We start from the raw sequence: 25,571 nt of genomic DNA, 5'->3' as shown, positions 1-25,571 counted from the left end.
TCCCGGAGAACCCCTTTAATTACGAACATGTGCATGGTGCTTTTTAGGCGTCCGGCTGAATAAAAGGTTGGGTACATACATAAAACTGACAGCTGCACAAGGGCCTGTCTCATGCAGGACATGGCCTCCTGTATGCAGATACGTTTATTCTATAACCATATGATAGTATTTACTAGACAAGTATCGAGGACATTCTTATTAACCCCACGGCTGGATGAATGGAAATGGTCCAGATTTAAATAAAAGCACTTATTCCCCCAATGTTGTTCATAGGGCAGCTTTTTGTTAAAGGGACTGAACCCTGTAAGTATGCAACTGAAAAGTGAAGAAACACAGCACTATATCCGCCATGTGAGCCATTACCTGTAGTGTCGTCGCTGCTTTTCTCCTTGCTGGGGCTGAGTGTGTCTGACAAGTCTGAATCCTTCACTTCGGCAGGACTCCCTTAAAGAAAGGTAAAGAAAGATATTGGAAGAATTAGCCGGAGGTTATTATCAGAACTGTATAATGTTAATGACAGCAACGAGGAATAGAATTATCTTTATCCATCAGCTACCAGCCTACAATGACCACCAGTTTGGTATGTGTGTGTGTGTGTATATATATATATATATATATATATATATATATATATATATATACACACACATATACATACATATATACATATATACACACACTGCATTCCACAGAAGCCCCATTGAAATATAAATGTATTTCTAGGAATGTGACTTCTAACGCAAAGGTGATTTAGGGTCTATTCACACGTCCACAATTTTGTTCCGTATTTTGGACCCATTCATTTCTATGGAGCAGCACGATGTGCTGTCCGGACACGGAATTGTGGACCCGCACTTCCGGGTCCGCACTTCTGTTCTGCAAAAAAATAGAACATGTCCTATTCTTGTCCGCAATTGCGGACAAGAACAAGCATATTCTATTAGTGCCGGCAATGTGCGGTCCGCAAAATGCAGAATGTACATTGCCGCTGTCTATCATGAAAGGTTTGACTCCGGCTACATCAGGACACTTCGCCAAGCAGCTATCTTTTCTGGAGAAACGTGCCACGTGTCAGTCACATTAACTGCAAGTCCTTGTGTCACGTAAAGATAATAGAAGGTGCGTCAGTGTAATTTTTTTTTAAGTGGATTACAAAATATTGGCATGCTGTTGTGTTGACCTGCGCTGGGCAAGGGCTGTTTTGTTTACACTGTCACACTGCTAGGCAGAGACTTCCGCCTAGCACTGATCCCTGTGACATCACCAGTAGTGATGAGCGAACTTCTGTTTTAAGTTCGGCGTCTAAAGTTCGGCTTCCGGTTAGCGGAGAATCCCGATATCGATTCAGAATTCCGTCGTGGTCCGTGGTAGCGGAATCAATAATCGGCCATTATTGATTCCGCTACCACGGACCACAACGGTATTCGGAATCCATATCGGGATTCTCCGCTAACCGGAAGCCGAACTTTAGACACCGAACTTAAAACAGAAGTTCGCTCATCACTAATCACCAGCACTAATGGGCTGTCTATAGCGCTGCCCTAGCCTGTTTTACAGTCTAGGGCAGCACTAAAGACCACCCATTGGTGCCGGTGACTTCACCGGGCTCACTGCTAGGTGGAAGTGTCTGCCTAGCATACCCATGAAAAGCCTAGTACGTCACCGGAGGTAAAGAAAAAGCCCATGGCCTGCAATACGCAGCACAGGGCAAGGGGGAGCATCGGAGCAAGAAATGCTCTGGTGCGCCACTCATTCATGCTGAACGAGGGAAGAAGGGGTTATGTTTGAGTTCAGCTCTGAACACGGACACCCGTTTAAAGGTGCATCCACACTGGGATGGATATGCTGCGGATCTGCTGCCATGGATTCGTGTGAAGGAAATCTGTTTTTCGGTCTCAGCAAAGTGGATGAGATTTTAGGAAATTGCATCCATGTGATGTGGAAAACACCCCCAGCTGTTTTTTAAATCTGCAGCAGGCCAATCTATGCTGCGCTTTCACCTTTTGCAATGTAGAGGGTGAAACCTGCGGTGAATCCGCAGCAAAATCTGTCACACATGTTACAATGGGAGTCAAGGGCAGATGTATGCCTATAAGGGGATATGTCCGTGGAGTCAGTATACATATACCTCCAATGGAAGCAAAAGACATGGGTGTGAATACGCAGCTTAGTTCAGCAAATGAAAGACCAAGCTGTCAATTAGGCAAAAAAAGAAATCGGGGTCCAGTACTAACCAGCAACAACCTAAACACAATGACACTTATCAGTCCCATCCTGCGGGACCATTTATGGACAAAACTACTGGTGCCCTAAACACTTAGGAATGAGATGTAGAAGGAGGGGGTGAGATACAGCGCGGGGCGACACCAACACTTCCATCGCTGCCAACACTCAGACTGCTGCGACACAAGTTTACCCTTTGAGTGCTGGTAAAATCTAACTAAGTAGAAGGCGTCATGTCAAACCACACCGGCAGTCCACCCATCATATGGGACATGTTCAAAATGGAAAGTGATTGAATATGAATAAGCAGCTGCTGTGCCCCCCCCACCCCACACATGTAACAATGTGATAATTGCTTACCCTCACTATCCTTGTACTGATCATGCGTCACACTAATTACGTAATCTACATAACTGTATTATATGTAAGAGAAGTACAATACTAGACACTGTATAAAGACTACAGGTTTATACCGCCCTACAGTGACCCGGTGCCCACTGGCACATTACTGTCACAGCAATAGAAGAATGCTAATCCAATATTAAAGTTATAGATCTACAACCAGTAGCAGTAAAGTGGTCAAACTACAACTCCCAGCAACTCTCAGCCATGGCACGTCACTGAGGGTCCAGCTGTAATAAAACTACAATTGCCCGCATGCCCTTACAGCTGCTGGAGAGCCAAGTCCTGGCACAAGGCAGCATATAGAACTAATAGACTATGTACAAGAAGCAAAGTGTATAAGCGGGCATATATGATGCAAGCTTATCATATCCAGGAATAGTACGTAATATCCATAACCATGAAACTGTATTCTTCCGCAAATACAAATCTCTCTTCGGTAGTGATCCGGAAGCAGCCCAGTCATTCCATATGTCACAATGAATGCACTTTCCATACCACCCCACGGATACTGTACCTTTCAGATGCAGAGATTCCTGATCGGCTTTAGTCAGATGCTTCACTTCTATGAGTTTGTCTGTCAAACAGAAGAGACGCTGGTGAGAGGAGGGAAGCAATCCACAGAACGGGGAAGCACATTCCTTGCCCTTATTTAAAGCAGAGGTAGAGCCCACCCATTCACATGGGCTGGGGAGAAGCCCGGCCGCACTGCTGCCCAAGTGATCAAATATTCTTCAATCTCACTTTACGTGGCAAAGGTTAAACAACGGCGATTGATAATATGGATAAATGTATACCCAAATGTTCACAATATGGAGACTGGCCAATATATATGATGAAATGACTGGCGGCGATGTAGACTGTGCTTGGCAAAGATCAAACTGAACGAACTTAATCTCTCCAAGTCAGATCGTCTTCCAGTCAGATTTCCAGCTTCTTCCAACTTTGTACTGACAAAAAAAAAGTTGGCTTTGCAGTTGCTTTTGGATGAAAATCAGCTCCATTAATGGTCAAAAAATGAACGCCGCTGAAATGAGGATAAAATCTAACCAATCAGTAAGAATAAGCTCAGATACGGCGGATTCCACTCCGCGCATCCTCACCGAATACATGTGGATATGGGCTTTAAAACGCCATCTGCATGTCACAGAAAAATAAGCATGCTGCAGATTCAAACCCTCAGCATGCTCGTAACGTTGAGGAAGTGCTGCAGAATTTCACAGTGGATCGCACCCCTTCCACGTAAAGGGGTGAAATCAGCCACGAATCTGCAGCAAGCTCCGTAAGTAACATATAAGGACTTTGCAGCAGATTTGTGGTGGAAAAATGTACCCAGTGACATTGTAGTGCTGACTACTGAGTTGTCTCCTTTCCTTAGATGAAGATAAAACATTAGCGATACTATCCATAAAGCTATAACAACCCCAAAGTCGTTGGTACTGTCAGTCCCCGAGCCATATGAGGAGGAACCATAAGGATCTAGGGAAGAGTCGCAGACTGGGCAGCACTAATACAAATTATAGCGCAGAAATGTTATGCATACCGCCATATATTAATGGTGGTGCAATGCTCAATGCTTGGGACATGGCGACATTGGTTGGAACAGCCACATTGCTGCCTACACTACTTGGCATCTCTAAACCGAGAGAAAAGGAGATGGAAGGAGTCCAGTAGGAATTGGGTAGAGGCTGGTGCCAGCAGCCACACGTAAGGCTACTTTCACATTAGCGTTATCAGTTCCTCTATAGGACAATGGGGACAAAACTGAATAAAAAGCACCAAAATGCATTCCGTTCCGTTTGGTTGCATCCTCATCGAGGACAGAAAAACGCTACAAGCAGCGCTTTTCTGTCCGCGAAGTGGTGCGGAGCAAGACCATAGAAAAAGGATCCGTCTCCCACTGACTTTTCAATGGTGTTCAAGACGGATCCGTCATGGCTATAGAAGACATAATACAACCGGATCCGTTCATGACGGATGCATGCGGTTGTATTAGTCTAACAGAAGCGTTTTTGCAAATCCATGACTGATCTGCAAAATAATAATAATGTGAAAGTAGCCTTAGATGCAGCAGCAAAGTGTGGAAGGTCCCACCAAGCATGGCAGCAGGGACAAGTTCTCTCGAAACCCCCAGAAACATGCCTGCTTAGCCAAGCGTGCATTTGTCCTCAATGGGCAGAGAGGAGAAAGCTGCTGTCAGACACCACTGGGTGCAGTTTAAAGGGAATCTGTCAGCAGTTTTATGCTGCTAACTTCTAACAGCTCCTGCACAAGCCAACAAGTCCTTATAGCTTCTGGCTCCCCCCCCCCCCCCCCCCACTGCACCGATTGACAATTCAGCAAAAGGGTGGGGGGCTTACTTACATTTGCGTTGAAGGCAACATTTGGGGTCTCTTTTCAGATCCCATGAAAAAGACTGGACAAAAAAGTCCAGCATGCAAAATAATGGAAATAACTTGGCCGCATAGTGAGCTCGCCCTAATCTCTTCAGTATCTCCCTACACAAATAGGTTAGGCTGGATTCACATGTTTTCGCCCTCCGTTTAACGTACACAGAAAAACATATGTTAACGGATGACATACAGTGGCATCCGTCACCATAGAGTTCCAGGATAGAAAAACGTGTTGTGCTACGCTTTTGTATCCTTTTTTCCCCCCCCTCACGTATATTCTAAACGGTTGGCAAAAACGTGATGTGAACCGACGCTTACTGATAAAGTAATCAATGCTCCTACGGTATAATACTGAAATGGGACAAGGAAGCCAACTAGTGCGGCAGCATGGGCAGGCCTGGAGATCACCTGCTCTCTCTAGGGATTCCCCGACATACAATACCCCCGACCCTTCTTGATATGTTCCTTGCTTTCATATACAGGCCATTTCCAAGGGGGCGACCTTTTGTAACTTCCAACCTCACACCTGCTTTATTAATAGAGCCACAAAGTGACAGCTCACGATGGGCGTTTGCTGGGCACCGCGCGCACTAATCTTGATGAATCATAGCACATGCATATGGAGGCTAAAGGACTTGGCAGGGACGGAAATAGACATGAGCCGTCACTGCTGTAGGAATGAGCAAACTCATACCTGATACTGTGCAAATAGTTATACAGCCTGTGACCGTATCCCAACCAGGCAGCACGATGCCCTGTGCATCTGTACCCCATATGGATACAGGCTATCCAGTCGCTCTGCAATGTTTTATTCAGACTAGCAGATCAGCAGCGTGTCTCATGTCAGGACGTGTCCTTTCTGCTACAACTCTCCTCCTCATCACCACTCGGGGTGTGTCCTTTCTGCTACAGATCTCTTCCTATAACTGTCAAAGCTACTAACAGAAGAATCAGCTGGTGGGTTACTGTGGTTTCTCTCATCAGTATTAGACCTCTGATAGAACTGTAATAATACTTACTATAGGTAGTATACTTTTACTAGAGTGCATACGTCTGTTTTAGGCCACTCGGTTGAGAGGACATATTATATACACTCACCTAAAGAATTATTAGGAACACCTGTTCTATTTCTCATTAATGTGATTATCTAGTCAACCAGTTGCTTCAATGCATGTAGGGTTGTGGTCCTGGTCAAGACAATCTCCTGAACTCCAAACTGAATGTCAGAATGGGAAAGAAAGGTGGGCTACAACAGCAGAAGACCCCACCGGGTACCACTTATCTCCACTACAAATAGGAAAAAGATGCTACAATTTGCACGAGCTCACCAAAATTGGACTGTTGAAGACTGGAAAAATGTTGCCTGGTCTGATGAGTCTCCATTTCTGTTGAGACATTCAAATGGTAGAGTCCGAATTTGGCGTAAACAGAATGAGAACATGTATCCATCATGCCGTGTTACCACTGTGCAGGCTGGTGGTGGTGGTGTAATGGTGTGGGGGATGTTTTCTGGGCACACTTTTGGCCCCTTAGTGCCAATTGGCCATCGTTTAAATGCCACGGGCTACCTGAGCATTGTTTCTGACCATGTCCATCCCTTCATGACCACCATATGTACCCATCCTCTGATGGCTACTTCCAGCAGGATAATGCACCATGTCACAAAGCTCAAATCATTTCAAATTGGTTTCTTGAACATGACAATGAGTTCACTGTACTAAAATGGCCCCCACAGTCACCAGATCTCAACCCAATAGAGCATCTTTGGGATGTGCTGGAAGGGGAGCTTCGTGCCCTGGATGTGCATCCCTCAAATCTCCATCAACTGCAAGATGCTATCCTATCAATATGGGCCAACATTTCTAAAGAATGCTATCAGCACCTTGTTGAATCAATGCCACGTAGAATTAAGGCAGTTCTGAAGGCAAAAGGGGGTCCAACACCGTATTAGTATGGTGTTCCTAATAATTCTTTAGGTGAGTGTATAGTACATCATTAGTTTGTATGTTGCACACTGCAGACTGTACTGCCTACGAGGCAGGTTAGAGAAGCAACCTTGCTTAATGTTTATTCAAAATGTTTTTGATAGTTTTCTTACAGGAATGTTTTTTTGCCCCATATATATATATATATATATTTTTTGTTACATTCTTTATAGAACGCTTTTCTGGAAAACATCTTTACGTTTAAACTGTTTATATGGGTTTGGGGACTGGGTGGGTTTAGCAGTGAGACGGGTACACTGATAATCAGTTTTTTGGATGGAGTGATGGAGCACCAGAGTTCCTGAGATATTTATCCTGGCATGTCTCATTACCATGCAGAATATGGCTGACAAACTAAGGCTACTTTCACACTGGCGTTTTGGCTTTCAGTTTGTGAGATCCGTTCAGGGCTCTCGCAAGCGGTCCAAAACGGATCAGTTTTGCCCTAATGCATTCTGATTGGATAAGGATCAGCTCAGAATGCATCAGTTTGCCTCCGTTCCGCTCTGGAGGCGGACACCAAAACAGATCCATCCCCTATGGACTTTCAATGGTGTTCAAGACTTACCCTTTTTGGCAATAATAAAGATAATACAAACGGATCCGTTATAAACGGATGCATGTGGTTGTATTATCGGTGCGGATCAGTCTGTGCAGATCCAAGACGGATCCGCACCAAACAAGAGTACAAAAGTAGCCTAAGAATTGTAGGATGGAATGTTAGGGGAATGGGAGAGGCAGCAAAACCTGCTGCGGTGTTTCTTGCGCTGCAGCATTATCAGCCAGCAGTGATATGCCTGTCAGACGCATCTGGTTCCCAACACTACTCACTTGCTACACAAATCGTGGGTGGGCCACTCATATCACTCGACACTCTCCACGCATTCTAGGGAGAGTCACTCATGTTACTCGTCTCGTATAGATCCTACGGGTAGATATGTCTGCCTGTATTGTACCTGTTACCACTTCTCCTTTATCCTGGTCACGGTATATATTCCTTCCCCCTATAGTGGTGAAATTTGGAAAGAGATAATGGCCTATGTTGAGAAGCTCCCTCTGTGTCCGATTCTAACAATTGGCGATTTCAATACTTGCCCGTCTGCAAGGTTGGACAGGATGGGGGCATCGGGTGCAGATAGAGACATTAACTTTGCCACAGTACTACGAGAGCTGGATTTACACGATATCTGGCGAGTGAGAAATCCGGACATACGCCAATTCTCCTGTTTCTCCAGCTCTCACCACACTCTCTCTAGGATTGACCTAGCTATAGTGTCCCAGGATATGTTGTCATTGGTAGTGGATGCTACCTACCTACCAAGAGGTCAATCTGACCACTCCCTTATTCATGTAGTTCTTAAATTGGGTGAATTACATACATATATACACACACACACACACACACAAACACACACACACACAAACACACACACACACAAACACACACACACACACACCAGGGGTACATTTATAATCAAGTAAAGAGAATCTCTCCGAACTGGAGCTTTTTTCGTAACAGAAAGTAACTTACCACAGCAACTAGGTTTTAAAGATTTTGCCTCTGTTACAACAAAAAACTATTTCCCAATTTAATCTCTATCATAACATGATTTTTCAGACCTCCTTTTAACGTCAATGGGGTTCTTCATTGCTGGCTTGATATTTGCCCCGGTCACGTGGTGCACAGCGCAGTTATTAGAGCTGACCCTGAAGAGGGTTTCCTCCCAGTTGAAATCTACCACCCATCTAGAGCAGCGGTCCCCAAGCGCCGAGTTGCGGCCCCGAACCGGGCCCCGGAAGATTGTTTGCCGGGCCGCGGCGATCACAGTCATTAATGCGGTACTAATGAAGCGCTTCCATTATGTACTTCATTAGTACAGGAGGACCAGGAAGCAGTGAAGGATCTGTACTCACCGCTTCCTGGTCCTCGGCTATCGGCTGTGCAGGGCTGCACACATCGTGAGGTGTTTTTATTTTTTTCCTGGGGGCTGACATAAGGGCCGATAGATTTCTAAAGGTTGGGGGGTTGATCTGAGGTCTGATTGCTGGTCTGACATGAGGTGTAATGAAAAATATTTTTTCTTATTGTTCTACTCTAAAACCTAGGTGCGTCTTATAGGGCGAAAAATACGGTACAGTGCAGCAGAGACCCTAGTCAGTTTATATGGTCATTATATATTTTAATATGCACCTTGTGTTTTGTTATGCGCATGAATCAGTCAGCCCCGCCTACCTCCTAAGCCCTGCCCCATAACTCCCGCTCCCTTCCCTCCCCCCCCCCAACCCGGTCCCTGGGAAAATTGTCTTGCATGAAACTGGTCCTTGGTGCAAAAAAGGTTGGGGACCACTGATCTAGAGGATAAATGTTCAATGTCCGATCGCCAGCGGTCTCATTATTTGGGCCCACAATGATCACTAGAACAGGGGTCCTGAGCACGCCCCCCCCCCCCCCATTGCTCCTCACTGCATGACCGCAGTAAAGAGGAGCTTGTATAGCCTGGAGGTCAAGCATGTACCGTACCACCCCATTTCTAGTCCATGGAAAAGCACAGGGGTCTTGTGACACCCATTCCAGCAATCAGTGGGGGTCCTAGCAGTTAAGTGATAAACGTCCTTTGTGGGACAGGCTTTTAATAAAGGTGATTAACCCATATGCTCATCACATGACCAACTCTCATCCTCTGGAAGCATACAAATTGATATTGTACATAAGTGCCCGGACCATTGTCTTGGCCACCGGCAATTATAGGGGGCCGTGGAAAGATCACTGGCTTCATTTTCAGGACATGCAGGGCATGGTGGCACATGAAGTGCTTGTAACTAGCCTTAGTGTAGCTAAAACTGAAGGGCAGACGGGGCATAAAGAGAGAATAGGATTGGAGGTTGGGGAAATGCATCAGGGTTTTCAGAGACTTATCTATTGATCGGTGGGGTCCGACTCTTGGGACCCAGCTCTTTTGGAAGGCAGCGGCGCACGCAGTAGAGCAACGGCCTTCTCGCAGCTTAGTCTAGAATCTGTGATGGCTAAACTACGACTCCCAAGATGTACTCTGACTTGGCTGTTCTCAGAACGCCATAGAGATGAATAAAGCATGCTGGGAGTCGCAGTTTCGCCACAGCTCGAGTGCGGAAGGTTAGCTATCATCATGTGACGTCACGTTCATCGGTCACATGACCAAGGCACAGCTCAGCCCCATTGAAGTAAATGGAGCCGAGCGTGATACCAAGCACAGCCGCTACCAAATGGATGGCACTGTGCCTGATGAGCTAAGAGGCCTTGAAATAGCTGGCTGGTTGGGGTTCTGGGTGTTAATATACTGATGACCTAGCCAAAATTTTCTTACCAAAATGGTTAGTACAGGTTAATATACTACACATTCAGTCTTTTGTGCTGCCCATTAGGGATGAGCGAATGTTTCATCAGAAGTCGATTCACATAAAACTTTGTTCCAATACTGTACAAAGCAGGAGCTCCTTACAGTATTAGAATGTATTGGCCCTGATGAGCCAAAGTTATTGCTTCGTGAAGTCTTGCGAGACCTCAGGCAATAACTTCATAAATTAATTTGTACTCTAAAAAACCATTTCCCGAACTCTGGTTCGGTTCCAAGGTACCGCTTTCATCCGAAGACAATTCGCTCATCCCTGCTGCCCATTCTTAGAAAGTTCCAATGTTTTTGGTATCATTCCCATTCACCTGTCTTATTAAACCCTGAGTCGCTGAACTCCTTTTAGAATTGCCTTTAAGGGGTCACATGTACTTGGTCCTTAAGGCCATCTCATCCTTCAGGGCTCCTCTCATTTTTAGAGCGATGATCTAGTTTTTGTACAGAGGTAGGATATGACACACTAAGCAAGCCTAGGAATGAACAATCTAGTTTTATTGGACTGACTCAGTCAAGCTCTCAGAATGCAATATCACTATTGCTGGGAGATCTTCGTCTACACATCTCCGCTGATGCTGGTCAAGTCTGAAAATAACATCTGGAGCGAACAGGTTTTAGGAGGCAGACCCGAGGCAATCGGCTGATCACTGGAGAACAACTCCATACTGATTGAGGCCTTTTCACATAGTCCGACAGAGGGGACAATGACTGGGAATGAGGAGAGTTCATTCCCCACTGGTGCAGCTACATGCAGCAATGATCGCTGCTGTGTGGGGATAAACGATCGTTACTGAGATTGTGTGTCTCTCATACAGTCTCAGGGCAATGTGCTGCCGACAAACGAGGATTCTTGGTGCTGCATGAACAATGTGATCACCCAACAAACAAGCCGAGCATTGAGTTGCTAGCAGATTTAAATTAGTCCCCTATAATTCAGCCAATCCTTGGCCCACGTAAAAGGGCCCTCAGACTCAGTTTTCATCACATTGGACCCTTCCGTTTGACATATACGCCAGCAAAACCTCTAGATGTATATCTGTGACGGTGTAGGCATATAACGGGATAGGTCTTCCATTTATTACTGCTTATTTGTATACGTTATAGTAACAGTATTGTATAGTTTGAAGAAAAAAAAAGCACGCAGACGTATTCCTGTTCCGGGAAATTTTGGCATCTGCAGGGTTAATGGACCCCTATGGATAAGTGTATGTCCAGGGCTTCTCCTATAGGCTTTGGAGCAATACCAGGTACCGCCAGTGGATAAGAATGGCACCCCTTAAAGGGGTTGTGTCACTTCAGCAAATAGCATTTATTATGTAGAGAAAGTAATACAAGGCACTTACTAATGTATTGTGATTGTCCATATTGCCTCCTTTGCTGGCAACACATTAGATACTGCTTATTTCCATGGTTACAACCACCCTGCAATCCTATAGAAAAAAGTACCAGCCGATGTGCACTCCCATGGTCCTGGCCACCAGAGAGGCCTGCGCTATTTCCTATATTGTGCAAGCACGCCCACTGCTGTTGGATTGTAGGGTGGTCGTAGCCATGGAAACGAGCAGCGTATAATGTAATGGAAAAATGAATCAAGCCAACAAAGGAGGCAATATGGACAATCACAATACATTAGTAAGTGGCTTGTATTAGCTCTTTCTACATGATAAAAGCCCCTTGCTGAAGTGAAACAACCCCTTTAAGTTTCCCAAACAAGGAAAGGGTATTTACGCCCAAGATCTGCCCATTCAGATTCTCCCCATAAGGCCACATGCACATGACCGTATCCGTTTTGCAGTCCACAAATAGGACATGTTCTATCCGCGTCCGTATGTCTAAATTTTTCTGTTCAACAGAAAGCTAGACAAAGTCCGAAAAACACGAACCTGTTGAAAATAATGGGACCGCAAATAAATTGCACGGGGCCTAATCCAGGAGTTTAGCTACCAAATAATCAGTGGAACGACGGGTTCAGTTCAATTCTTGTCGTCTTTCTAACATTAGTCAAATGGCAAAGTCTAACCAGGAACTAAAAGGTTAATAGGTATCAAATAACAAGTGCATTAACAATGGGAAATGTCACTTTCTGTAATGTAAGACCACCACCGTCCCCAATGTATGACTCAGAGGGCTGCAGGAAACGCAGTGACTGGAGCCAAGTCATGGCAGCAGCTGCCCCATTATTGTTTCTATATTAAGCTGTGTGGTGACGGAGCTGGTGCCAGTGAGGCCTGACCTTTCCAGAAAGGCACATTCTGCAGGATACAGCAAGCGACACATTATTACAGTCCAGATCTGGCGGCGCGGAGCAGCAAGGACAGGAAGCAGCAGAAGAAACATATTCGGAGTGGGCAACAAGCAGAACAGAGGGTCTAACCTGATGTGTGAGATCTATGGAATCCTTTACTGACCCAGTGTGAAATCTAACTGAAACTGACTGCAGAAGAAGAAATGACTCTCTATGGTGCACAGATTTATTTCTATGGCCAATGGGACTTTTTCATAATAGATGTAGCAGTTTGGCGGTAATAATAGGATTACTGGTATCAGTGTATGTTACAAAATGATTTGGTAGGAAAAAGGGCATTGCTTGGGGCCCATGGGTACTCCCATATTAGACAAGTATGGTAGAATAAACCTTGAATGTCTGATACTGTAGGTGCGGGTCCCAGGGGTGGCATTCACATGTATCACCGATACATGGTTCTCCCAGCTTTCGTGCTGCCTGGTGAGGTGCCAGCCGGCTGCTGCAGCCACACAGCATGAATGAATGGAGAGGAGGCCATGTCCGCATCCCTCAATATTCACTGCTACAGGAGTGAACGTTGTCACGGCTGTCTCACCACTCCATTACAGCGCTCATGTGTGGCCACATCTGGAGTAAATGGTCACCTCACCAGGACACTCCTGTTTTGGTGATAGTTGTGTTTGCTCTTCATGTCTAAAATGGAAATACCCATTTAATCCCTTCTGGTCCATGCGATTTTAAGTTTTCACGGTTTTTCATTTTTTTACTCCCTGCCTTCCCAGAGACCTCTCACCGCTCCTGACAGGTCTGTTTTATTAGCTTCATGCATTCCCCATGTCATAACAATTCTGGAGCATCTATTCTTATGGCTCTACGTTGTACCATTCCTGTGTTATTTCTACTAGAGGTTATGGGTGAATTGCCAGCAGTCTGCAGTAAGGGTACAGAGGGGAGGTAACCCGTTAAGGGAGTGGGGGGGGGGGGGGCCCTGCACAGACTCATTCGATGCAAAAAAATATAATTGCGCCACAGTTTTATGGGTTTTGCTTTTACAGCGCTCCCTATGCAGTAAAACTGACCTGTCCCTGTCATTCTCCAGGTCAGTACAATAACAATACCACATTTATATAGTTTTTCGTGTGTTTTAGTATTGAAAAAAATAAAAACTTTGGGAAAAATAATTTTCTTTATATTCTGACGCCCATAACTTTTTTTATAGTCCGATTTTTTTTTAGGGATGTGAAGCAACAATAAAAAGGCTAATCAGCCATTAAGAATTTTTTTTTTCCGTTATGCTGTTGCCCATATGGGATAAATATTTTTATATTTTAATAGTATGGGTGTTTTCAGACGTGGCGATGTCCATGATGTTTATTTTCTTTTATTGTTAATTTCGTTCTAAAGTCAGTGAAAGGTGTCTCAGGTCGGGAAGCGTGTGGCTTCCAGCTTTTAGCGCTCTCAGATGTCGTGGTCACATTTGACCAATCAAATCTAAGGGGTTAAATGCCAGCGATCTGCAATATCACCGATCGCAGACATAAGCATCAGTCTCTGCTGTTAAAAACGAAAGTCCGGAAGGGGTTAAAGGTGTTGTCTAACAAATGTCATTTATCATGTACACAAAGTTAATACCAGGCACTTACTAAAGTATTGTGATTCTCCATATTGTTTCCTTTGCTGGCTGGATTCATTTTCCCATCGCATTACACACAGTTTGTATTCAGGGGTTACAACCACCCTGAAATCCAGCAGCGATAGTCATGCTAGCACACTACTAGGAAAAGGCACTGGTCTCTCTGATGGCCGGGACTGTGGGATCATGCGCAGCAGCTCCCATCACAGCCACCTTGTATCTGCGCTGCAGCCTGTGGCCGTAAACCCTGGATACAAGTTGTGTATAATGTGATGGAAAAAATGAATCCAGCCAGCAAAGGAGGCAATATGCACAATCACAATACATTAGTAAGTGCCTCGTATTAATTTTCTATACATAATAAATGTCATTTGCTGAAGTGACACAACCCTTTTATGTAACTGCATCTGAGGTTTGCAGATCCAACAAAGTCTGCAAAATGTATTAACTCCTATGGCACCAGTATAGTACAGAGATAGTAACCATTCACATCACTCGTCTCCAAGGCAGTCAACACACATTAGGGTCAATCTAATGGGAAGTTAGCAGATTTTAGTGTGGGAGGAAACAAGTCAATGCAATAACTTTTTTTTTTTTTAACCTTTCTTCTGATGGGCACTGGTGTCAACCAGGCTGTGCAAGTGGGGAATCAGCAAATGGTTTGGGTCATTTTTGTACCAGCTTAGAACTTCAGCAAGAAGTCAGCTGCATCTGATGAAATGTCCAAACCTGGAAAAACTTGTGTTTTTATGTTGACAAATTTGCAACTGCGGCGCTTCACCCCGGCCGGGTGTCTGGCATGTTATGTGCATGCGGTGGGTTAGATCGTGCGTGCAGTTATCTCCTTGTCTCTTAGTGACATATTCTCTTGGGAGCAGACGCCTCCGTCTTTCAGCGTTCAGCTTCTACTACAGTCTAACTGCAGAGAGAAGCGACAGAGATCCAAATCAGCTGAGCTACTGAAATCTCTGCATTACAATTCACACACAACACGTACACTGCGCCTACGGGATACAATAAAGCCAATTCAACTAATAATCCAAAATCACTATTCTTCCCAGTCATCCTCTGCAATCTGTTCTCTAATAGTTGGCTTATAAATCTCTAACCCATATAGATCTACAGCAGCAGCTGGGAGGAGGAGACGCTCATGCTGGGTCACAAGTATCTTACTGCAAAGCTTATCCTCTATGAAATGGTAAACCGGTATGTAACTACAATGGCATAAAGCCATGTCATATCAGCGAACAAATATGTAAAATAGCCTATAGCATATAGAGTATCGTAATCAGATTAAATTACGTATGAGAACGCAAGACTTTCATTGCTTGCTGGACATAAGTCACAGAAGCATATGGCTGCCGGGTGAATATGCATTTACTGGGCAAGTTATGACCATTTTTGCAAATGCATGATGAGCGGAGGAGGGAAAGGGAGCGGCAGGATTATATTTCTCTCAGGTTTACACCATGAGCTTGGATTACGATCAGCGCAGCCATTGCCAAAAATCAATATAAGGCCTAAACCATCTGCTTCTACTAACAAGCGTCTTGGCGCCTAAACATACCCACCATGGTCTGCATGTGCCCCTCTCTTCTTTACAATTTCCATAGAGGATGTATTGAATGACACCCCATATGCCATGTGATCTGCAGTGCAGATACCCTATGTGTTCATTGGCATTTCTCCTAGAACCCGTTAACCCCTCATAAACCTGAGGCATCAATTGCCCGTTCAAAAAGCCATAATGGATATAATCTTTACTCCAGCTCTATAACGGGACCCAGACGGATCCGTTTTGATTCCCATAGACTTCTATTAGGACGGAAAGCAAATTGAATGCCTTTTAAAGGCTTCCGTTTTGCATTCCGTCATAATACAAGTCTATAGGCAGAAGAACGGATCCGTCCTTCCGTCTTATGGATTATGTTATTTTCCATTATAACCATAACGGAATCTCTAACGCTAGTGTGAACCCACCCTTAGGCCCCTTTCACACGGGCGAAGTTTCCGCGTGGGTGCAATGCGTGAGGTGAACGCATTGCACCCGCACTGAATCTGGACCCATTCATTTCTATGGGGCTCTGCACATGAGCAGTGATTTCCACGCATCACTTGTGCGTTGCGTGAAAATCGCGCAAGGCTCCTCTTCTTGAGTTTTTCACGTAACGCAGATCCCATAGAAGTGAATGGGGCTGCGTAAAAATCGCAAACATCCGCAAGCGAGTGTGGATGCAGTGCGATTTTCACGCACTTGCTAGGAGACGATCGGGATGGGGACCCGATCATTATTATTTTCCCTTATAACATGGTTATAAGGGCAAATAATAGCATTCTGAATACAGAATGCATAGTACAATAGTGCTGGAGGGGTTAAAAAAAAAATAATAATAATTTAACTCACCTTAATCCACTTGTTCGCGCAGCCCGGCTTCTCTTCTGTCTTCATCTTTGCTGTGCACAGGAAAAGGACCTGTGGTGACATCACTGCGCTCATCACATGGTATGTCACATGATCCATCACCATGGTAAAAGATCATGTGATGGACAATGTGATGAGCGTAGTGAAGTCATCAAAGGTCCTGTTCCTCAACGAAGAAAAGATGCCGGCTGCGCAAACAAGTGAATTACCATAGTTCATACCAGTGTACTACTGTAGTGCAGCGGCGGCATGAAGCGCACGGCGTCATAGCTGCTGTCAGCAGGAATCCAGGCTGGCATACCACAGACCGCTCACGGCCACGGAACACTGCCGTGTGCATTTGGCAAAACCCAAAATTCTGTGAAGTTCGGGTACCAAACATGCCGATTTTTCTCACATGCGTGCAAAACGCATTACAATGGTTTGCACTTGCGCAGAAAAATAGCGCATTTTCCCGTGACGCACCCGCATCTTATCCGGGCCAAAAACATGACGTCTGTGTGAAAGAGTCCTTAGTCTGGTTTTAAATAGGACTGAAAATCCATTGGAAAAATCCACAGCAGATTTTGCTGCCTTTCCGCAGCAAAACCGCATGTATTTTTTGCCACAGAAAATCTGCAGATTTCACCCTCTCCCTTGCAAAGGGTAAAATTAGCAAGGGAAACTTGCAGTATAAATGGACATGCCGCAGATTTCAATCTGCACTGCCGCACCTTTTCCGCTGAGTTTTTTTTTATGCACCATGTGGATGAGAATTTAGGAATTCTCATCCACTTTGCAAGTACGGCAAATCAGCCGTTAAATCGGTCACATGTGACCCTGGCCTTAATGTTCACCCAACATATATCTGCAGCACAGGCAAATGCCAACTACTGCTCCCTGTTGTCAGCCATCAGAATAACACCGGTTTAATTTAATACTAAAAGCACAAATCGGTCACATATGACAAGACGCAACAGAGTTCTACATTTCTTTATGACCACCACGGCACACTGGCAATGAGAGACACAGGTAAATCACGTTCTAAGATGCAACACCATGCCATGTGGAGGCAAGCAGGTGAACGTGACCGTGACTGGTGATGCTATGAATACAACATTCATCAACGGTGGGAATGATGTGTTCATGAATGTACGGCTGAAACACATACCTTTATCTGCACTGCCGTTGATTTTAGGTTTGAAGTCGTCGACTTGTATGCCTGTGATCACAAAAGATTGTTAATGCTATAATCCAAAAAGTACTGAGTGTTTAGCTAAGGACTGCTTATTTCTAATTAAGCAGATCAAATTCAAATCAAACAGTACACAACAGCCCCCTCTGCTGGAATACAGCGGTACTACATTCAACAGCAAACTGGTTGACTCTTGAATGCAGTGCTAAAGGGCATAGAAAGGGTATAAGAAAACATGCATTATATCTCATAATACTAATATCTCATAATACATTATATATAAATATATACATCATTATTTATTTAGGACACATGTATGTGTGTGCATGTTCCACGATCATTTAAAAACGCAACCATCGATTTCACCTAAACTTGGTATATACAGTGGATACAAAAAGTCTACACACTCCTGTTAAAATGTCAGGTGTCTGATGTAAAAAAATAGAAAGATAAATCATTTCAGAACTTTTTCCACCTTTGATGTGACCTATAAACTGTACAACTCAATTGAAAAACAAACTGAAATCTTTTAGGTGGAGGGAAGAAAAAATATAAAACTAAAATAATGTGGTTGCATAAGTGTGCACACCCTCTTATAACTGGGGATGTAGCTGTGTTCAGAATTAAGCAATCACATTCTGAATCATGTTAAATAGGAGTCAGCATACACCTGCCATCATTTAAAGTGCCTCTGATTAACCCCAAATAAAGTTCAGCTGCTCTAGTTGGCCTTTCCTTAAATTTTCTTAGTCGCATTCCCACAGCAAAAGCCATGGTCCACAGAGACTTCCAAAGCATCAGAGGGATCTCATTGTAAGGCCTCCTGCACACGACCGTTGTGTGCACCCGTGGCCGTTGTGCCGTTTTCCGTTTTTTTTGCGGACCCATTGACTTTCAATGGGTCCGTGGAAAAATCGGAAACTGCACCGTTTGGCAGCCGCATCCGTGAGCCGTGTTTCCTGGCCGTGAAAAAAATATGACCTGTCCTATTTTTTTCACGGCCAACGGTTCACGGGCCCATTCAAGTCAATGGGTCCGTGAAAATCACGGATGCACACAAGATTGTCATCCGTGTCCGTGATCCGTGTCCGTTTTTTCCTATCATTTCAATGGCAAACTTGACTTAGATTTTTTTTTCATTTTTCATGTCCGTGGATCCTCCAAAAATCACGGAAGACCAACGGAAGAAAAAACGGGCACGGATCACGGACCTACGGACCCCGTTTTTGCGGACCGTGTAAAAAAACGTTCATGTGCAGGAGGCCTTAAAAGGTATCAGTCAGGAGAAGGGGACAAAAGAGTTTCCAAGGCATTAGATATACCATGGAACACAGTGAAGACAGTCATCATCAAGTGGAGAAAATATGGCACAACAGTGACATTACCAAGAACTGGACGTCCCTCCAAAATTGATGAAAAGACGAGAAGAAAACTGGTCTGGGAGCAACATTAAAGGAACTGAAACCAAGGTTCAACTTTTTGGCCATAATTCCCAAAGACATGTTTGGTGCAAAAACACCACTGCACATCACCAAAAGAACACCATCCCCACAGTGAAGCATGGTGGTGGCAGCATCATGCCAAGGGGCGGCTTTTTTTTTTCAGCTGGAACTGGGGCCTTAGTTAAGCTAGAGGGAATTATGAGCAGTTCCAAATACCAGTCAATATTGGCACAAAACCTTTAGGCTTCTGCTAGAAAGCTGAACATGAAGAGGAACTTCGTCTTTCAGCATGACAACGACCCAAAGCATACATCCAAATAAACAAAGGAATGGCTTCACCAGAAAAAAATTTAAGTTTTGGAATGGCCCAGCCAGAGCCCAGACCTGAATCCGATTGAAAATCTGTGGGGTGATCTGAAGAGGGCTGTGCCCAGGAGATGCCCTCGCAATCTGACAGATTTGGAGTGCTTTTACACAGAAGAGTGGGCAAATCTTGCCAAGTCCAAATGTGCCATGCTGATAGACTCATACCCAAAAAGACTGAGTGCTGTAATAAAATCAAAAGGTGCTTCAACAAAGTATTAGTTTAAGTGTGTGCACACTTATGCAACCATATTATTTTATTTGTATATTTTTTCTTCCCTCTACTTAAAAGATTTCAGTTTGTTTTTCAATTGAGTTGTACAGTTTATAGGTCACATTAAAAGGTGGAAAAAGTTCTCATTTTTTTACATCACAGAAACCTGACATTTTAACAGGGGTGTGTAGACTTTTTATATCCACTGTACATCCCTTGCTACTTGGAAAGAAATCTTATGGAGGTCTCCGTTCCTGAGATATTCCCAAAAATGACCTGCATTAGCCAATACAAGCCTGCAGGTCTTTCTCTTTATATCCCAACTGCCATACACATGGTCACATGTCCCTTATCAGCCAATAGAAGCTCGCAGGCCCTTAGTCTCCAAATACACACAGTTTTACTGCAGGTTTCTATAACAACCCAGCCATTTTTCTTCACTGATGTAGTTCAACTTTAAAATGGGCAGGGCGCTATGGATGACACTGTTAAGGGGGCAGAGTGCTGTGGAGGTCACAGTTCAGGGGACAGGTAGGGTGGCCATTTACGCTCAAAAGACAGACTTAAAAAAACCGCCCCCAGCTCCCGCTAAGCCACGCCCCTCCCACTCCGCAGCCGACAGGGATTGAAAAAGTGAAGGTAAAAATAGCCGTTTTGGCACCGTTATTTTTTTTGTTATTTACAATGTTCATCTGACAGGTTAGATCATGTGGTATTTTTACAGAGCAGGCTGTTACAGATGCAACAATACCAAATAAAAACTTTTTTTGATTGTTTCAGTTTTACATAAAGCATTTAAAAAAATATATATATTTTTTAGTGTCTCCATATTCTGAAAGATATAGTTTATTTTTTATTTTTTGGGTGACTTATGTAGGGGCTCATTTTTTTCGATATGAGATGACGGTTTGATCAACACCATCTTAGTGTGCGTATGACTTTTTGATCGCTTGGTATTACACTTTTTGTGATGTAAGGTGACAAAAAATGGCTTTTTTGACACTAAATTTTTTAAGGTGTTCACTTGAGGTATTAAGTCATGTGATATTTTTATACAGCAGGTTCTTATGGACGCGACAATACCCAATATGTATACTTTTTTTTATTTATTAAAGTTTTACTCAATAACAGCATTTTTGAAACAAAAATAATAAAATCATGTTTTTGTGTCTCCATATTCTATAAACCATAATATTTTTTCTTTTTTGGGCGATTGTCTTAGGTAGGGGCTCATTTTTTGCGGGATGAGGTGACTTAGTTTGGTACTATTTTGGGGGGCATATGCCTTTTTGATCGCTAGGTGTTGCACTTTTAGGTGACAAAAAAAAACAAGATTTTTGTATAACTTACCTGTAAAATCTCTTTCTCGCTCTTCATTGGGGGACACAGGAACCGTGGGTATAGCTATGTCCTCTAGGAGGCGTTGACACTAGTAAAAGCTGTTAGCTCCTCCCCTGGCAGCTATAACCCCTCCAGCCTGGAGAGAGAGCTTCAGTTTGTAAGAAGCAGTAGGAGAAGCAAGTAAACCAACGAAAAAACGTGGAACAGCAACATTGCCAAGAACCGAACCGGGTTCCAACCAGCAACAGCCACAACTGTGGCCGAACAGCAATACTGGGTGGGTGCTGTGTCCCCCAATGAAGAGCGAGAAAGAGATTTTACTGGTAAGTTATACAAAAATCTAGTTTTCTCGCCCATATTCATTGGGGGACACAGAAACCGTGGGACATCCAAGAGCAGTCCACGGGGAGGGAAAAACCACAGACACATGGAGCAGGCGCTCCTGCAGGCGCGCAGCGACCGACGATGCATAAGTATGCACCTGGTAATCTCTTGTGAACATGTTTAAGAAGGACCGGAGCCACCTTACACAACTGTGCAGCCGAAGTGCAATTCCTCCGAGCCAAAGATGCGCCCACCTCTCTGGTGGAGTATTCATGACCCATAAGGTCGGAACCCTGCCTCGGGCGCGGTATGCTTTAGCAAATGTAGACCAAATTCGGCATGCAATTGCCCCTTGGAAGCCGCCAAACCACTCCGAGGACCCTTCAGCATGACAAAAGGGGGATCCGTACAGCGGAGGGGACCGGAGGCTGTTTAACAGATCTGTAGAGCTCTGACAACGACCAATGGTGTAACTCCATGTCCTTAGGGTGAAGGAGATGGACACACTAAGGGAAGGACAATTTTTCAGTTAATATGGAAGTCAGAGACCCCGTTCGGAAGAACAGAAGGGACAGGCCAGCGAAGCCCTGGACCCTATGAAGAACCAGGAAGAATTCCATACATAGAGCGCCGCCAACACAGACACCAGTCTGATGGAAGTGATAGCAACCAGAAAAAACTACCTTCCAGGACAGGAGTCGGATAGGAAAAAACCCTCCTACAAGGGCTCCAGGGAAACGGAGAGCGCTGGAAAGGATAGAAGGCGACGACGTCTGACTCTGCAAGAACTAATGGCCAGACCAAGGTCCAACCCTGAGTGTAGAACAGGACCGTGAGGGAGAAAAACAAAGTGGCAGAACATTTTCGCTTCCACAGAAAACCAGGAAGGACCACCAGGACCTGATAGATCCTGGACGATGCAGGCCAGCAGAAGACATCCGCCGAAATTATTTTTTTGAAAATAAAATAAGAAAATCGTCAGGAGATCCCTGCAGAGCAGGGAGGACTTGCCTCTTATTGACACTAGAAAAAACTGAAGCTCTCTTTCCAGGCTGGAGGGGGTATAGCTGCCAGGGGAGGAGCTAACAGCTTTTACTAGTGTCAACGCCTCCTAGAGGACATAGCTATACCCACAGTTCCTGTGTCCCCCAATGAATATGGGCGAGAAAAAAAAAAAAGTTTTTATTTTATTTTATGACTATGTTCACCTGAGGGGTTAGGTCATGTGACATTTTTATAGAGCCAGTCGAAATATGTCTACTTTTCTTTTTTTTCCCTATTTTTTACAATTTTATTTTACTTTATTTTGGGAAAAGGATGTTTTTGTTTTTATTTTATTTTAGTAAAACTTTATTTTTACTTCTTTTTTCACTTTATTTTTTTGTCCCACTCTGGGACTTCAACTTTTGGGGGTCCGATCCTCTTTACAATGCATCACAATACTTCTGTATTGTAATGCATTGGCTGTAAGTGTATTATCAGTGTAATACACTTAGTCTGCTTGCTCTCACAGGCTGTCACAGAAGGCAGCCACAATGCCTAAGGCAGGCATCGGGCTGCTTTCCCTGCCATCGGGTCCTGGTCACAGCAGCACGGGGACCTGGAGGTCATCCCGCACCCGGCAGGATCCCACACGTACCGCGGTCAGCGCTGACTGCGGCAGTGCGAGCTATCCAGCTATTAGTGACTGCCGGACCCCTGCTGCTTATCGGGCGGGTGCAGCTCCTGCACCCGCCTGATCAGCCCACCGTACATGTACGGCGATGGTCCTCAAGTCACGGGCACCAGTGCTGTACGTGTATGCGGGTCCTTAAAGGGTTTCTACCACTTGCACATCACATATTTGGTGATCAGACACTAGCGATCCGCTAGTGTCTGATGTAGCTTACAAGCTAATTATTACCTTAATCCGTTCGGCCCATACCTCAAAAAAAGCACTTATATCTTTATGCAAATGAGCCTCTAGGTGCTATGCAGGCGTTTTTCCAGCACCTAGAGGCTCCGTCTACCTTGCAGTTTGCCGCCCAGCGCCTCGCTCCAGCACGCCCATCTTCAACTCTATTCGATCCTCCCCCTGCTTCTGCCTTCCGAAATCTCGCGCCTGTGCCGTTCGTCGCGGCATTCGGCGCAGGCGCAGTCAATGTCTGACCGCTCCGTGCTCAGACATTTCCACTGCGCCTGCGCCGATGACATCGGCGCAGGCGCAGTGGAAATGTCTGAGCACGGAGCGGTCAGACATTGACTGCGCCTGCGCCGAATGCCTCCGAATGCCGCGACGAACGGCGCAGGCGCGGGATTTCTGAAGGCTGAAGCAGGGGGAGGATCGAATACGGTAAGAGATGGGCGTGCTGGAGCGAGGCGCTGGGCGGCAAACTGCAAGGTAGACGGAGCCTCTAGGTGCTGGAAAAACGCCTGCATAGCACCTAGAGGCTCATTTGCATAAAGATATAAGTGCTTTTTTTGAGGTATGGGCCGAACGGATTAAGGTAATAATTAGCTTGTAAGCTACATCAGACACTAGCGGATCGCTAGTGTCTGATCACCAAATATGTGATGTGCAAGTGGTAGAAACCCTTTTAATAGGTTAAGAGCTTAGCCTGAATATAGGTCACCAGGAGCAATGTAAACCCCTTTTAAAGTACACAAATAGATAGAACCCATCTCCCCCAAAAAGACAACTCCTAAAATGGTATTCTAGCTAAAAGGGTTTATTCTGAGGTTTTAAATAACAAAATTGTACTACTCTCTTACGGATTTGAGCTACATCAGTGAAATGTACTATTCCGCTGTTCCTGTGGCTGCATTAGCGTGTAAGCCAAATCTCCTGCTGTACTGCACACTCTGTACAGTTAACATTCACACAACCCATGGGGCGCCTTGTGGCTTCAGTGGAAAACATTTTAAGACCATATGCATATGACCATAATTTGCATCTGTGTCCATTCCACAATTTGTGTATTGCACACGGACTCATTTGTTGTATGGGTCCGCAAATAAAACAAAAAAGGAGGACAACACACAGAAGTCATCCATGTGCTGCCCGCTTATATCTTCAAATTACAGAACACATCCCATTCTGGTTTGAATTGAGGACCAGAACAGCATTTTGTATTGATAAAAGTGAAAAAAATGCATAAAGCATAAAAAAGGTATAAGTATTTAGCAGATCCGTGGTTTGCAGACCGAAATACAGATACGGTTGTATGCATAAGACCTAAAGCTTAGGAGCAGATATCTGTGTTTACGTGATCTGAGAAAACATAACAGCACATCTGACCCGAGCTATAAGAGGGTAGTCCAGAGTTATTCGAAGCAACAGAAACCATGTCCGCCCCCTTTTTGGTGTCATTAAATATTATTTGTGCCTGGCAGTGAAGACTTGTATATAACAAATCACCACATGTCTTATGTCATGAAAATGTCGCTGAGGAGAGCAAGTCAGCAATGTTAACATATTGCCCCACCAGCGTAGTATAGAAATTTGATTTATAAAAAAGGAAAATCTATAGATTTTCTTCTAATGTGTACCTAGCTATGTGTGGTACTTACCTTGGGTGCTGTGCTCCTTAAGTGTTTTCTCCTGTAGATTCTCTAATCGTACTGCAAGCAGAATTCCAAAAATAAAAAAAAACAGCAAACAAAAAAAAAAAATTTAAGAGAAAAATAAAAAAAGGAGGGAGGACTCACCTTGTAAGGCAGTAAGACGCTCGTTCGTGAAATCGTTATCCGCTTGCAAGGCCTCGATTTTCGCCTGTAACTCCTGCTCCTTCTCCTCCATCTCATCAATCTTTTGTTGCAATTCTTTCTTCTCAGTCAAGCCCTTCTGTTGGATTTCCTCTTGCCGACCTTCAGCTGCCTGTGGAGACAGAGGAAATAATGTGAAGAACTACATGTGGGGGTTCAGGCTCAGTTCACATGCCACAAAGTGAACCAGGTTGGCTTATGCGGACCAGGAAACAGTCTAGCGCAAATGGCAAACTTACCTGTAGGTCTCATGCACCTGATGTATGCACTAAGGGGGTCA

The 25,571-nt window shown here is 44.5% G+C and overlaps 1 protein-coding gene across 4 annotated transcripts in view; it reads right to left on the bottom strand.

The window, feature by feature from the left end:
* The window catches only part of LOC122944046 (sarcolemma associated protein), a 114,904-nt gene that overhangs the window by 18,635 nt on the left and 70,698 nt on the right, over nucleotides 1–25,571 (bottom strand). For 2 of the 4 annotated variants that reach the window (XM_044302253.1, XM_044302254.1), the window contains exons 10-14: nucleotides 25,235–25,403; nucleotides 25,097–25,147; nucleotides 17,840–17,890; nucleotides 3,143–3,202; nucleotides 364–444 (exon numbers count right to left, since the gene is read on the bottom strand). In XM_044302253.1, coding sequence (XP_044158188.1) covers nucleotides 364–444; nucleotides 3,143–3,202; nucleotides 17,840–17,890; nucleotides 25,097–25,147; nucleotides 25,235–25,403 — 412 coding nt within the window. Of the gene's footprint in view, nucleotides 1–363; nucleotides 445–3,142; nucleotides 3,292–17,839; nucleotides 17,891–25,096; nucleotides 25,148–25,234; nucleotides 25,404–25,571 lie in introns of those variants that run through there. The other 2 variants (XM_044302255.1, XM_044302256.1) reach the window with 2 other exon arrangements.

The sequence above is a fragment of the Bufo gargarizans genome, chromosome 7, assembly GCF_014858855.1.
Source record: "Bufo gargarizans isolate SCDJY-AF-19 chromosome 7, ASM1485885v1, whole genome shotgun sequence".
NCBI classification, from domain to species: domain Eukaryota; kingdom Metazoa; phylum Chordata; class Amphibia; order Anura; family Bufonidae; genus Bufo; species Bufo gargarizans.
Note: the sequence above shows the minus strand (reverse complement) of the source record. Positions and strands in the feature narration are given on the sequence as shown.